The sequence below is a fragment of the Mastigoproctus giganteus genome, chromosome 1 (assembly GCF_048544385.1).
Source record: "Mastigoproctus giganteus isolate SK-2022 chromosome 1, ASM4854438v1, whole genome shotgun sequence".
In the NCBI taxonomy this organism is placed as follows: Eukaryota; Metazoa; Arthropoda; class Arachnida; order Uropygi; family Thelyphonidae; genus Mastigoproctus; species Mastigoproctus giganteus.
Window position 1 is genome coordinate 120,206,952 of NC_143575.1, and position 16,602 is coordinate 120,223,553.

The 16,602-nt window shown below is 37.2% G+C and overlaps 1 protein-coding gene across 2 annotated transcripts in view; it reads right to left on the reverse strand.

Annotated features, from left to right (window-relative positions):
• CycB3 (cyclin B3) overlaps positions 1-16,602 on the reverse strand; it is a 200,659-nt gene that overhangs the window by 7,944 nt on the left and 176,113 nt on the right. For both annotated transcript variants that reach the window (XM_090381974.1, XM_090381981.1), the window contains exon 8: positions 3,349-3,476. In XM_090381974.1, the coding sequence (XP_090238100.1) occupies positions 3,349-3,476 (128 nt within the window). The remainder of the gene's footprint in view (positions 1-3,348; positions 3,477-16,602) is intronic.

Sequence of the window (16,602 nt, forward strand, 5' to 3'; positions counted from 1 at the left end):
GTCAATGGAAGAACATTAATATACAAGAGGAAAATAGCGGGAGAAAGAACAAAACCTTGGGGAACAGCAGCATTAGTGGAGAAGTTAGAAGACAGAGAGCCATCTACCATCAGTAAGCAATCAGAGAGAAAAGCCAGATACTCAGTTACATAAACAGTTGGCACATGATAAGATGGAATTTGATATGTCAAGGGCAACTGCTTGAGTTTCACCAATCCTTTCCATTACAGTTGTCCATAGATGGGTAATATGTGCTAGAATATCACTAGTGGATCGACACTGGAGATCACTGATCAGATGGAAGGTTTTTCTAGATAGTTTAAGAATTGGGAGTTAAATGATTTCTAACTTAATTTAGAAAGAGTAGAAGTGCAATGGGATGATAACTGGATGGGAGGGATTTGTCACCCTTCTTAAGAACCAGCTAGATACAGGCATTCCAAGAAGAAGGAAAAACACCTTTGGAATAAGTAAGTTAAAAAGGTGACACAGAACAGGAGTAAGCTCAGAAGCACAGGTTTTGACAAGTAGAGAAATACCATCAGGATCTGGAGCTTTCTTAGCATCAAGATTGTTCAAAATCCTTCTGACGGAAGACCACAGGAGTGGTTTACCAAGATCATCAATACACAAGTTAGAAGAAAAGTAGGATGATAGCGGGTCAACTTTATATTTGGCTGAAGTGGCAACAGAATCGTCTGGTTTTGACAGATGTGGGAATAGAGATGGGCAAAAGTTGCAGCCAACAGTTTTGGCAAGACACCACAATGTTCGACTATCATTTGCACAAGAAGTAAGTTTTGTACTCTTAGCCTGTTGAAATCTAGATTGCACTGATTAATAACTGCTTTAAAATTGTTGTGAGCTTTGGTGTAGGCAGAAAATGAAGCTGGAGATATTGATACAAGCCAATTGCGATATGCAGCATTCTTCCCTTGAATAGCCTTATCACATTTATCGGAAAACCAAGGTTTAGATAAAGGAAGAGATTTTAGGTGGAGTGTGGAACAAAAGATTTTTTATTCCAGAAGAATAATTTCACTGACATGATCTGAGCAAACATTGACATCAGAAGGCTTGAAATAGTCCAACCAAGGAAAAGAAGACAATCTCGCACATCATCCCATTTTGCATTCGTGTAATGCCAAACATCACAAGGTTGGGAAAATGGCCATGAGAGAAAGGCTCCACTGGAGAAGAGACCATCACCAAACCTTGGGTGATCGGAGATACCTAGAGGACTACTCACCTCGACTGTACTTAGAATGGTTTTTTGTGAGAAAAAGATCAAGCGTGTTGGCTACATGGTTAGTAATGTCTGGTATTCTGGAGCTAAACGAACAATCTGTGTGTTGTCAATAATTGCAGAAGCCTTGGCATCTTGATCGGCTGGGTACATGTGATTAGAAAACGGATGCCAACTAGAGTTGTGAACAATAAAATTAATAAGGAAAATTACCTCACTGTAAAAAAAGTTAGACTGGAGAAAGTCTAGTTTCAAAGAGTTCCAAGTGAATAGCAGAGGTGGGAGAATGATGTAGGCAATAGATGAATTGCCTATATCTACAACAGAATGTGGTAGAGAGAATTTAAAACCAAAGAAGATCAAAAAGAGATTCCAAATTACTAAGTTTCTGACAGGCAATATCAGAATGGACATATGCACAAGTACAGAGCACCTTTGAAGCGAAAGGAATCATACAGGGAAAAATTTGGAAAACTGAGATGAGCAGTGGTTGCATTAACTGATAACTGAGACTGTCAGAAATAGTACATGGGATTTTGCAGACTATTTGTGGAAATGGACATCACTGAGATTAGAACCGAGACTACACATATTTGTGAAATGAATGAAGTGTTTGGGAGGTTTAGATCTTTTCACATATAAGTTTGTTCTATTAGTTTGACAATTCATGATGTATTCAGTAGTAAGAAGAGGGAGAGACGACGACAACTGCTGTATGAATAATGAAATTCTTGGTTATGGTATATACATGGCAAGAATGTACACAGCTTCTTGACATAATGTGGCCTTGACAATGCCCTCCCCCCCCAGAACAGCAGTTAAACTAACAGGTTTGTAATTACTTGTGTCACTCTTTGATCCTCCTTTGTGAATTGGGGTCACACTTGCACATCACAAGTCCATGGGTACCTCTCCAAGGAAGCTCTCATAATTATGACTAAGGGTTTGCCTTAGCCATAATTATGAGAGCTTCCTTTGCTGTTGTTGTTGTTGTTTGGCTTTTAGGAGCATTAGCAACTAAGGCCATATTGCTCCGGGGATATGCGGTGGTCATTCCCTGACCTTTCCGCATCCTCTGTATTTGGCGGTCACGGGCTCAAACTCCGGTCTAATCAAGAAGCATGTGCTATGCACTGCTGCTCCTGTCCTTTGCTGCCTCCTTAAATCTAACTGGATAGATTCCATTCACCCCAGATGCCGTTCTTATGTTTAAATTCAAAAATTTCTCCTCCACTTTGCTGTCAGATATTACATTTAGCTCACGCCAGAATTTAATACACCTCTGGCATTCTCCTCTCTGAATAACTCTTCAGGTGTAAATGTAGATGCAAAATACTTATTATTATTAGCTACATGGTGCAAGGAAGCCTGAGGCTTATGCTGCACCAGCAAAAAAAAAAAAAAAAAAAAAAAAAAAAACTCAGTTACCGAGAGAGAGAGAGAGAGAGAGAGAGAGAGAGAGAGAGAGAGAGAGAGAGAGTGTGTCAAAAGTAGAAGGGAATCACCAAGAAAGAGAAGAATGATGATATCAGTTTATACTTGTGCAGTGTTATATTAACAAAGAAATATTTCTTTATTAATACAACACTGCTTTCTACATTGTTTTTGTATCTCTTGAAAGTTCAGGTTCATCAATTTCTGGTTGTGAATTCTGGAGAATTTCAGTTTTTGAATGCCAAAATCAGACAATGGCTGAAAGTACAATTTTAGTGATTATCCTCCTCCTCCTCCTGTTTTTTTTTTAAGGACGTATGTGCTCCTCAGCAACAGAAAAGGTTAAGCAGCTAGTTGGAAACAAATCCACTTATTTAACATTTGTGTGTGTGTGTGTGTGTGTGTGTGTGTGTGTTATGTAACTTTGCCACTATTTGACTAGTTTTTGGAGTAAGGAGGAAGGCTGCAAGCAATTTTCCTTCTGTGGGTATATCACAAATAATTACTATTATAGTTATAAGGAATGAACAGAACATAAGTGAAACCAATTATCAATATGCATTTAGGTTCTTCAAATATTGAATAATGGAATTTTCCTAGATGTCATTTTGTGGCTATTATGATTATGCAAGTTTAATAAAAATTCACTGTGAGAGACTAAGGCTTACCTGTGAGAATACTTTATTCTTATGGTTTGAAGATGTTTGTGGTTCGTTGAAATCAAAGAATTAAGAGTAACACTTAAACTTTCTAAGTCTTCTTCTTTGTATCCAGAATAATACTGCAAGGTTGGTGTCTTGATGTAAAAGCAAAAATAATATAACATGAAATTTTAATATTATTAAATTCAAATAATATTAATTTAATATTTTTGTCTTCCAGTGAAATAACTGACAATAAAATTAATTAACAAGCACAGAAGATGGAGTATCACCCAAAATTCTAAAATGTATTGGTAATGGATGATGGTTATGCAAAATGTTTTTTCTAGCTAATTTAGTAAAGTAGCCATGAGAACCCAAATAAGGCGGTACACGATGACTTGGCGATGGGCAACTCAGCGACAGTAAACTCTGTGACAAAAATTATTTTGAAAAGAAAATTATATGCATGTTTTCATTTAGGGTTTTTATAAATTTATTAATGGAAATTTGTTAAGTCAAATTGATTAGTGCAATATGTTATTTATTAAGAACACACATTTATTAGAAGAGAATTTATTATGTAGTTTGGTATATATCTTTGATTTTTTTTTAATAATCCTGGAAAATAACTATAAAACTACAAATCCTTTACTTTTTTAACCGATATTGTAGTTCTAGGATATACCACGAAGATATTCTATAATATTTTTCCGATTACAGTTATTGACTTTATTTAAAATTCTGCAGTCAGCTTCTTCATAGCATATTCGTTTCTGTGGATGTTCATGGCTGGCAATATTTCTTTCGTAATCCATATAAGTGTTTTGAATTTTCCTTAACTGATCTATAAAATTCAAAGTATAGTGAGCAATACTACTACCAAAGCGTGGCCAAAGTTTGCAGTGGCAAGCTTCTGCAATATTGTTTGTTCTATCGCTTTCACTTAATGTAGACGTGCGGAAATTTGCTTTTAGCCAGCGGGTGGTTGGTTGGTGGAACAGACTTCCATCCCTTGTGGTGGAGGTTGATAGCCTAAATAAGTTTAAGGCTCAGCTGGACAGGTATTTTGAACGAACAGAGGGGTGAAGTGGAAGTGGGTTTTTTTTTTTTTTTGGCTGATGCTGCATAAGCTTGCTTTCTTGCATCAAATGGCTCTACTAATGCTAATGTTCATTGGTAATCCATATAAGTGTTTTGAATTTTCCTTAACTGATCTATAAAAATTCAAAGTATAGTGAGCAATACTACTACCAAAGCCTAGCCAAAGTTTGCAATGGCAAGCTTCTGCAATATTGTTTGTTCTATCGCTTTCACTTAATGTTCATTGGTAATCCATATAAGTGTTTTGAATTTTCCTTAACTGATCTATAAAAATTCAAAGTATAGTGAGCAATACTACTACCAAAGCCTAGCCAAAGTTTGCAATGGCAAGCTTCTGCAATATTGTTTGTTCTATCACTTTCACTTAATGTTCATTGGTATACAAACCAAATATTAGAGGGAAATGTTTGTTCAGCTCAGGTACCATTGTTTTTGAGGTGCCCTATACACATTGGTAAACTATTCTAAAATTGTTCAAACTCTTGTGGTAAATAACACTAGCTAACACAATTTTTACCTCCAAGAACTTAAATGCTTTTTAAACCAATTTTTATATAATATCGGTGTTTAGATACACCATAGACACTCTTAAAAAAACTACAAAGTAGTTGTTGTGGGCATCATTTGCTCTTTCTCATATTGTGCTCTGCCTTCATGACGAGTTGCCATGATACTGCACTACCTCAAATAAGTAACGCTTCACTAATAGAGAAGACTATTGTTACTTATTCTCAGTGAGTACCACCACCCAGACATGTTTCAAGGCTATTGGCCTATCATCAGTGGGTGGGCAGGTACCCTAGTATTGCAGACATGACGACCCAGTTGTGAAGTTAATCGCACAATATGAGAGATGCCAAAAGGTGTATAAGATAATATTTAAAATAATTAAATGCACATTGCATAATACTTTAAGAGTTTAGTATCTATATAATATCGGTGTTTAGATACAACCAATTTTTATGTATAGATTTCAAAAATCGCCATGATAGTTTCACATCAATAAATAGTGTAATTTTCTAAACTGGTAATTACATGAATAATGTATTCTTGGGGAACAAATGCAATAGACATGATCATTTTTGAATGTAATGCAAAGTCGACATCCATATTGTGTCTTCCTAGAAGATGGCATAATGACAATTGTTTCCAAAGATTTTTTAATTAAGTTAAATAAGCAACTATTAATATTTACTTCTGGAAACACTGCACAAATAGCTTGATGGATTGCAAGTTCATAATCCACATTTATTATCTCTGGATTCAGTCGAGGCGAAAGTTCAAATATCACGTTAAATAATTGTATATACGTTTCAGCTCTTATCTGGCAGTGAACAAAACAATATAGGTAAAGCTGCACCAACATCCTTTCTAGCTACTATGACGAAAATTTGAGAAGAAAGAGGAGGAGAGAGCAAAAAAAAAGTCCCGTCCATAAATAATTCCTTCATATGTTCATTCCACACTGAATGATATTCCCTAACAAATACCAGGATGCACTGCAGGCCGGACTGGCCTCTGCCTGAATCTGATAGAAGCAAACGCTCGAATTTGTCAGACTATCTCATAATGGGAATACGCCTCAAGTATAATTATTGCCTCACAAGATTCTGGATTGGTTGACGATTGTATGTTTCTGCACATAACATTACTATTTGGAAGAATACCTTGCACTGCAGCAGGAACATCTTCAATGACCTTTGTTCTTATCTGTGCTAGGTTTTCCATGGTTGTGTCTGCAATATGTTTCATGGCTGTATTTACTTTTTGGAGTATAACACTTGCTGCATTTCGTAAGTTACTACATGTATGTTCAATTCGTAGAGAATGAAAAGAATCATCGTCTATGTTGGTCCATATTTGACCTTTATATCCTTTGTGCTTATTTTCGGTGCCAGAATTGAACTGAACATCCTTATTAACTTTACCTTTGTTATAAAGATACCCATCCCAAGAGTATTTTTCATTGGCTCTTTGACTCAAAATATTAGATGAATTTTTGAAATAGATGAAGTAGAAACAAAATAGATGAAATGGATGAAGATGAATAAAGGAAAAAATGTAAATCACTAAATAAATAAATAGCATATGTCCATATTAACATAAAAATTAAAAATGTGTAACTTTAATAATTATTTTATGAATAGCAGTAGTGTGTCTAATGTTATTGTAGTTTAATAAATAAACGAACAAATTTTAAAGTTACATTTTATTTTTTCAACCTTAAACACACTTCGAACAATGAAGTGAAAACTATACAAAACCGTTAAAGCTTATAACAATCCCTTCTTGAGCAACAGTAGTATTTCTAAGAACAATATATAAAATTCTCGTTACACCTGATATTAGCTTCTCCAAAAGAATAATAGAGAACTGGATTGTTTACTCGTGTCTATAGTCTGGAATTTCTCTCTCTCATTCATATTTTTTTCTGTTAAAAATTTAATCAAAGATTGGGATTTAATGTATCTCATCAGCTTTGTGAGTATAAATAGTTAAACTTTTTTAAGACATACCGTACTTCAGTGGAGATGAAATTTACGTCCACCACTAACTCAGTCAAGTACACAAAGCAATATTAATAACGTCACTGGGGTGTTCATGTATTAATAGCAATTGTAATCACAAGAAAGTATTGATTATTCATGAAATAAATTAACAGAAATATTTTAATTATAATTTTTGTTGCCAGCTGCCCATTGCTGAGTTGACCGTGTCACAGATATGAGGGGAGGTTGAAAGTTTATAGCCTTTCATAGAAGGAACATTGTGATTACTCATTTATTTTTCAACATAGTCTCCACTTAAGTCAATCCACTTTCTGGCATTATATACTAGTTTTTGTAACCCACTCAAATAAAATTCAGACGATTTTGACTAAAATTTTGCTCACTATACCCATCACAGCATTCTCACTGTCAAATTTCAGTCTGTCCTTTTAAGTCCATTTTGAGAACTGGAAATGAAAATAGTCCAATGGAACCAAATCTGGTGAGTAGAGGGGATGAAGAAATACCTTGAACCCAGAGTTTCACAGTGTTGCCTAAGTCACAAAGACAATATGTGCTGGTGTCTAAATGCAACACGACACCTTGGGCCAATTTTCCCACACCTGTTGAGAAACATCTCAGTAGGTTAGAATAATACACATGATTCTAGCCTATTGAGATGTTTCCATGAGGAATTCATAATACATTGACAGTGGCACCTCATTCCAGGAAATCAACCATGATCACTCATTCGGCATCCTATAAGACAGATGCCATGCCGACTTCTGCACTAAACACTTTTTAGGGGGGGGAGAGAAAAGAGGGTTGCTTATACTATTTTCATTGTTCTTTTGTTCTATATAACATACTGTCCCCAAAAGTGAGCTTCATTATCTTCAAAATACTGCACAATCACATGACAACCTGACATCTTCCTGCTTCTGATCGACATTCAGCGCATTAGGGACCCATTCCAAAGAAACGCTGTCCTAAAATATTTACGACAATATTGTCAGCTCGCACATGATACAACCTATATTGGGCTAAAAACCTTATTCCCCAATACAATATCTCCATTTGTATATTTTGTGCAATATTAATTAAAAGAGTTAAAAAATAAATAAATAACTAGCCAAACTTCAAATGGATTTGAAGTTTCAAATGGATTTCATTGGTGTTGCATGTTTATAGGCTGATTTTGGTTATTACTTGTACGTTAGAGTAACATGAATAGGCGGAAGAGCAGGAATACCACCAAGTTATTTTAATGGCCAGCAACTTATCAATGAGATTGATCGTGCAATCAGCTTTTTTTATCCATTTAATGGTTCTTCAAAACCTATAGATATGTTGCCCTGGTTGGAAATGTGGTCTCTCTATCTGGCTAAACAATTTCTTTTTGGTTTGGTTTTGGTTTTTTTTTTTTTTAGGAGCATTAGCAACTAAGGCCATGTTGCTCCGGGATATGCGGTGGTCATTCCCTGACCTTTCCGCATCCTCCGTATTTGGTGGTGACGGGCTCGAACCCCAGTCTAATCAAGAAGCGTGTGCTGCGCACTGCTGCTCCTTCCCACCTGGCTACCGAGGCGCCAACAATTTCTTGATAAGGGGATGGACTGCAACTTTTTTTCCCCAATGAAATAATTATTGTTTCAAAATATTTAGCATAACAGTCTTGCTTAACCCCCCGATGGTATTCTCCACCTTGTCGCGGTGGGGGGCCTTGCACGTCCCGATGACGCGGAGAGCTAAGTCGGCGGTAGCTTAGCTACTGGTAGGCCCTCCCAAGGCCGACAGGTCAAAGGGTAGGGGCCAGACTAAGAGAGATACTCCAGCTCTCCAGGTTGGGGGTTGCTGCAACGGGCTAGCTCCACGTTCAGTGTAAAAAAATACACAAATGCTAAACGACCTACAAGTAAAAATGAATGACTGGAGATGTGAAATGTATCCCCAATTCATAAAGAGGATCAAAAGGCGATGCGAGTAATTCCGGACCTGTTAGCCTGTTCTACGGAAAATAATGGATTCACTGGCTAAAGAAGTAATGCAGGACCAGCTAGACAAGCATTCAATTATATTGCAATTATAGCCTGGATTTGTTAAGGAGCAGTCTTGTCTGACCAATCTGACAAGTTACTGTTGTGCAGTGACCAAGGAACTGGAGGTAAAAAATAATTTTTAAATCATATACTTGGATTTCAGGAAGGCTTTTGGATAGTGTGTGCATAAAAGACTGCTGTATAAACTGCAAGTTACTGCTATGGATAAAGGGCAAGACTTAAAAAATATCCATAAAGTAATAATGTAATTCAAATGGCAGAAGACTACTACAAAGAATTATACAAGGAGCGAGGGAATAATGCCAGCAGTGGGGAAGATGGATCGCAAATTAGTAACACATATGACATACCCAAGAAAATGAAGAATCAGAAAGCACTGGGGATTATATTGAAAGTAAGTAAGTTACTGTAGAGTTGTTAAAATTGGGAGGAAGAGATGACACAAAAACTGGCAAGACTCTTCACAAAATGCATTAGAAAAGGTGTCACACCTAAGGGGTGGAACAATGCAATCATAGTTTTGCTGCATAAGAAAGCAGAAAAATCGGAAATTGGAAATTATAGACCAATCAGCTTGTTATCTCACATCTACAAGTTGTTCACAAGGGTCATTACTAACAGATTAGAAAGAATATACGAGAATCAAACAAAAGAACAACCTGGCTTTAGGACAGGATTCTCAACTATCAATCACCTTCATGTAATATCACAACTATTAGAGAAAGCAAATGAATATAAAACACCATTATGCCTGGCATTTGTGGATTATGAAAAGGCAAGTTGTTTACCGCTGCCTTTGAGAAGCTTTCAGAAGATTAGACTGGTTGCAGAAAGGAGTCAATGTGAATGGAGAGTACCTAAACCATTTACGATTTGCAGATAACATTGTGGTCATAAGCAAAGTTCCAAAGAATTAGAGGAAAATCTTAATCAGTTATGTAGAGTTAGTAAGGATTTTGGACTAAAGATGAATATGGCAAAAACAAAAGTAATGATAAACAAGTATGCTACAGAAAGGGATATAATGATTGAAGGAGCAGTAATTGAAAAGGTGAAGTCATACTTATCTGGGAGAGGTCATTAGCTGTAATAATGATAAATCAAGAGAAGAAGAAGAATAAATTTTGGATGGATAGCATTCAATGTATACTCCCCACCATGACTTATGGAAGTGAAACTTGGGCACTCACGAAAAGAATAGAAGAGAAGCTGAGAACTACACAGTGAAGAATGGAACGAATTATATTGGGAACCAGACTGTTAGATAAGAAGAGAAACACATGGATTAGGCAGCAAACTCAAGTAAAGGACATTCTTATCAAAACTAAAGAAGTAAAATAGTCTTGGGCAGGACACATAGCTCGAAGACATGATGACAGATGGATTAAGAAAATAACAGAATGGTACCCAAGAGGAGCTAGAAGAAAACGACGGAGATGGACAGATGAAATTCACGAGTTTGTGGGTAGTAAACAGATGGCCATTGCACAAAACAGAAGGAACTAGAAAGTCCCTGGAGAGACGTTCATCCTGCAGTGGATTGAAAATGGCTGATGATGATGATGACTAAAGTGAACTTAAAACAAGCGACAATATAAAACAAATGGTAACAAGGAGATTAAATTAGAGATGAAAAGAATTAAGATAAAATCAATAAGAAAGATTAGAGATAGAGGTATTGTTACTATGGCTGCCTCTAATCATTATTAGAGAAACTGCAAAAGTGCAGTAAGTTTAAGGATCACAGTTTAAATGTCGATCTTCCTAAGAAATTGAACATTTATATGATAAGAAACTTAGTGATTGTAGTATAACTGATGATGTGTTCAAAAAATGTGTCAAGGTTAGATTTAAAATTAAGAGTAACTTTTATTGGATCATTGAAACCCCTACCGACATTAGGAAAATATTATTATTATTAGCTATATAGTGCAAGGACGCCTGAGACTGATGCACCAGACAAAAAAAATTTCTGAGAGAACAAGAGTCAGAAGTAGATGGAAACTGCCAAGAAAGAGAATTATGATAGCCAGCTCAGGACCCTGGGTGTACCAAGCCAATACTGACCAGATGTGAGCCACTGGGGAAAATACTGGTAATCATGTATATATTGCATGGGCAGCACAAGGTGTTAAGGATTTTATTATAGCACCTTGATGCTTTAAAAGCCTTGGTTTTTTTATGAAAACCCCAAACACGAGAAGTGTTAGAACCTATAGTACTTAGTACTGTGCTTGGGACGGAAGACAAAAGAAGATATTTGTTGACTTTAGTCTTGAACTTCTATAGACTGAAATTTTCAAGAAAGTTGTTCCAGAAAACAGCAGTTGAATGAATAAACGAAGATGATGAAAAGTTGGGTCTGTGAGTTTGACGCTGGACAGTAAATGGATGTTGGCTGGAAGCAGTGTGTTTGGACTGTTTTGAAAGAGAGAGTGGGAATTATAGAAGCCAATTCAGAAGAACAGTGACCATGGAAGTATCTGCAGAAAAGGCATGCAGTAGAAACAGTACGTTTATGAGACAGAGAGACTCTGTTAGAGATGGGTCATTAATTAACTTAACTGCCCTGTTCTGAATGGAATCTAGAAGCCTGAGAGAGGGTTTGGGGGCACTCTCCAGATGTGGGAACAATATTCCATGGTAGGGCAGATTTGCAATTTGTACAGAGCGAACAGCTGTTTCGAAGAAAAGTAACGCCAAGAGTGAAAGAGAAAACTAAATTTTTTAGATGCAGAGGAAGCAATATTTGTAATGTGCTTGTGCCAAGAGAGATTAGAAGTTAGGGTTAATCCCCAAAAGAGATACATCAACTTCCGCAGAAATCGGAGAGTCACCAAAGATGAGCGTAGGAGCAGAAGAATCCTACTTGCGAGATATCAGACAAAACTGAGTTTCAGAAGGATTGAAATCAACTAAGTTGTCTTTGCCCCACTGGAGAATTACCTGGAGATCGGCATTTAAGGAATTGGTAGCGGATATTCGACAAATTGATGCTGATTGAGCAGGGCAAGGTTTCTCGAAATAGAAAGTGCAATGCAATGTGCTATCATCGGCAAAACTATGGATAGGATTTCCAATTGATGGAAGGTCATTAATATACAAGAGGTTGTTGTTGTTTAATGGTTTTAAGACACAAGGGCATCAATGGCCAAGATGTGTCTTTCCAAGTTTTAAATGTAAATCAAACATTTTTTTCAGATTTGTTTATCAAATGTGATTTGCCGAATAAAATTAAACAATTCATCTATATTCGCAGAATTGTCCAAGATCTGTTGAAGGGTAACTGGATTCTGGTTATTGTATGAACTCTGAAAACAAAGGGATCTGGAATTTCTGAATCGAGGGCATACCAAAAGAATGTGCTTTACTGAAAGCTGAACTTGGCATTGAACACAGAGTGGGGGATTTTTGTTTGTCAATAGATGAAAATGAGTAAGATGAGTATGGCCAATTCTCAGTCTGAAAAGTATTACTTCTCTGCGACTGTGTCTGAAGCTGGAGTTCCATATTTCTGGATTAGGTTTTATTTCCTATAGTTTATTGCTTACTTTATTTTTCCATATTTGGGCCCATTCATTTTCACTTTCTCTAATAATGATTGGACTAAAATCAGTGTGTGGGACTATCCTTGTTCTGTTTGGCAGTTCTGATGATGACTTAGCTGCAATGTCTGCTTTTTCATTGCCTTCTATTCCACAATGTCCTGGGATCCAGCAAAGAGTTATTTCAGACATGTTTCTTTTGACAGAGGTTGATTAGAAAGTCAATTTCTTGTAGGAGAGGATGATGAGAATGTCGTTTACTGTATGGCTGAAATAGCACTGAGTGAATCCGAGTATATTAAGACAGAGAGGGACGACTGCTGACATATTTCACTTAATGCAAGCTGTATAGCATACAGTTCTGCAGATAGAATGCTGCACTCAACTGGAAGAGATTTTGAAATTACATGCAAAGGGAACACGGCTGCTGCACCTACATGTGACTGGGTCTTAGATCCATCCGTATAGATTATGAGTTTCCCAGTGTGTTGTGAAGTATAGATGGCATGCAACGGTCGGATATTACATAGTGGAATGGTATTTTTTGGCCACTGAGCAAAGTAAAGATCAATGTTTATATGATGTCTATTCCATGGAGGTAAAGGCATATTTGCACTTTCCGCAATTTTATTGAGATCGAGTTTCCACTTTTTTATTACTTCTTGAAGACGAATCCCAGCAGGTCTGGGTTCATTAGGGTTGGATTCATAAAGTGTTGGCCATAAAGGTTGGATGAGGTATACCCAACAGGGATGAGTTGGAAAGCTTCTTATTTTGGCAGCGTATTGGCAGAGTAGGCGTTGTCTTCTAAGATAAAGCGGAGGGTCGTGTGCTTCTATATACAAGCTTTGTACTGGCGAGGTTCTGTAGGCGTCTAGTGCCAATCGAAGGGCACTGTGTTGAATGGTGTTCACAGACCGTAATATGCTGTTTTTAGCTGATGCATATACTATAGCTCCATAGTCTAATCGTGACTGGATTAGAGCACGATATAAATTCAGCAATGACTGTCTGTCAGCACCCCAAGATGTTGAGGATACTGCACGAAGGATGTTTAGTTTCTGGAGACACGTAGTTCGTAGATAGGTTACATGTTTACGAAAATTTAATTTGGTGTCTAAATTCAGACCCAATAATCTTATGGAGTCTGTCATCGGTATTTCTCTGCCTTTCAGTTTTAATACAGGTTCCGGATGAAGCGATCGTAATTTACAGAAGTGTATCGCTGCTGTTTTCCCCTCGGTTAATTGATAGCCGTTGCTTTCTGTCCAAGTTTCAATTTTGTTTATTGCTATCTGTAGTTGTCTTTCAGTGGTAGCCATGTTCGATGATTGACAGGAAATAGCAAGATCATCTACATACAAACTTCTACCATGGCTGGGACGTCTCTTATAATGCTACTGGTACCTAACGCAAAGAGTGTGGCACTTAAAATCGATCCCTGAGGTACTCCTTCTTGTGTGTGAATTTTGGACAGCTCATTCTGAATGAATCTAGGCAGGTTACCTCTCAGTCCAAGTTTGTATAAGTCTTGGAGGATTCCATATCTCCAGGTTGTATCGAATACTTTGGTAATAGCGAAAGTTATCATTACCATGTGTTGATTTTTAAGAAAAGCATTTCGAATGTGAGCTTCAACCTTGATATGGACATCAGTTGTACACCTGTTACGGCAGACAAAAGTCCGCGGAAACCAAATTGATGGCATGATATAGCATCTTGATCTTTAACAATCCAGGCAGGTCTCTTGTGAACCATCTTTTCTATTATCTTTCCTAAACAGCTGGTCAAAGATATAGGACGATAACTATTGGGGGAGTAAGCATCTTTCCCGGGTTTCGCTATGGCTACCACAACTGACTGTTGCCATGTATCAGGGTAAACATTCTCCTCAAAGATTCAATTGGAAAATTTCAGTAGTATAGATTTTGAGTGTGATTTGAGGTGGCGAAGCATTATGTAGAAAATGCCATCTGGTCCAGCAGAACTATTTCTAGAATTCTGGAGAGCTTCGTTGAGTTCATTCATAGTGAACTAAAGGTTATACGAATAAGATTGTTTTGTAACAAAGTTAATTTTATATTTTTCCACGGAAATTTTTTTGCGTCTAAATGAGTCTTCATAAGATTGAGATGATGAAGTGACTGCAAATGTTTCTGCTAAAGCCTCTGCAATATCAGTTGGAGAAGAAATATTCATTCCTTTCCAGGACAGGATTGGGGCTTTGGTTTGTTGACACTTTCCACTGAGGATACGGGTCTTTCTCCAAATTATTCTGGGGTCAGTGTTTCTGCAGATGGTAGAACTGAATCGAATCCACGCATCCTGTTTAGCCTTTCTACGAATTCGGTGTGCTTCAGCTTTCAGCCGTTTATAGTTTATAAGGTTATCCATTGTAGCATTTCGGCGAAAAATGTTCCAAGCTTTGTTTTGTTTTCTTTTGGCAAGATAGCAATCCCTTGTCCACCAACTATTATACCTTTGTTTCGTAAGGTTAACTTTTGGTACTGCGCTGGCAGCAGTTCCAAGTAGTTCTTCTACTATATGTCTAGTGGCATTATTAATAGATGCAGTAAGAATAAAATGGTTATCAAATTGCACTGTTTTCGAAAACTTCTCCCAGTTAGCTCGGTGAAAATTCCACGTAATTCTTTGGTTAGATGTATAGTTTATATCCGTCTGTATTTTGCAAATTATAGGAAAGTGATCACTGTTGTGAAGGTCAGTTAATACTGTTCAATAAAAGCTAGGATAAATGGACGAGGAACATATGGACAGATCCAGAGCAGAACTAGAACCTGTAGGCAAGTGGATATAAGTATGCACACCGGCATTCAGTAGTGTTAAGTGATGGTTATCAAGTAGTTTCGATCATCCTCCCTCTACGATCTATGTTCGGGGAACCCGACAAAGGATGATGAGCATTTAGATCACCTAGAAAGCATACAGGTTGGGGCAGTTGATTAAGTAAATTGTCAAGTTCTGCAATGGAACATGAAACGTTTGGTGGAATATAAATGGAGATAAGAGTGAGATTAATTCCAAGAACAATACGAACGGCTACTGCTTCTAGATTAGTGGAAAGCTGAACGGGTTTAGACGGTACATTACAACGAACTAATATTGCTACTACTCCTCTTGCTGGAGACTCAGAACATCTGTCACGTCTATATAGTGCATACCGTGAGAAGTATGGGGTATAATTTGATGATAAATAAGCTTCCTGTAGACAAATACATGCAGGATCATGCCGGTGCATTAAGTATTTTAATTCATCAAGATTGCTTCTTAGTCTTCTACAATTCCATTGAATAATTTTCTGCATTACTTGGGTTTAGGTTAGGTGGATTGATCTGATCGTTTGTTTTTCCCCTCGATCCTGTTTATATTTCTCTTGTTTTGAAAAGACTGGGCGAGTAATATCCATCTCATTATCAGCATGAAGCAGGAAAACAGCATCTTCATTATCTAACTTCTCATCGATTTCCATAGTTCGTTCAGTTGGTTTATTTTGTGTACGATGAGCATCTTTCTCCTTTAATAATGTGCCCGAGTTGGGAACGTCTTGTTGTGGCTTGGATGGCTTTGTATTAGTAAACTTTGATGGACTCTTTGTCTTTGTTGCTGTCAGTGTCTCACCATCTGCAAGGATGGATCTAGCCCATTGAGTAAGAGATAATTTAGGAGGAATAGTAATATAAGTCTGTGTAGAAAATTCTTGAGTGTTTTTGGCTGCATTGGAATATGTTTCAGCAGGCATCACATTTAATATCTGTTTATGTGCCTCTTGGTAAGATACATTTTTTCCTACCTTGTACTTCATTATTTTCTTTCCCATTTTCCATAATTCGCAAGTTTTAGAATATGTGGGGTGAGTACCCTGGCAATTGGGACACTTTGGTGTTGCTGCTGTACATTCAGTTTGGGAATGGTCTGATGAGCCACACAGGTAGCCAGCTTTTACTGATTCTGGGAGATTCAGACTGCTGAAGGTAAGGATAACGTTTCTTGTGGGTGTAAGGACACCATCTTGTTTGGTCATAATTCTCTTTAGCACCGACAACACGTTGTGCTTTAAGTTCT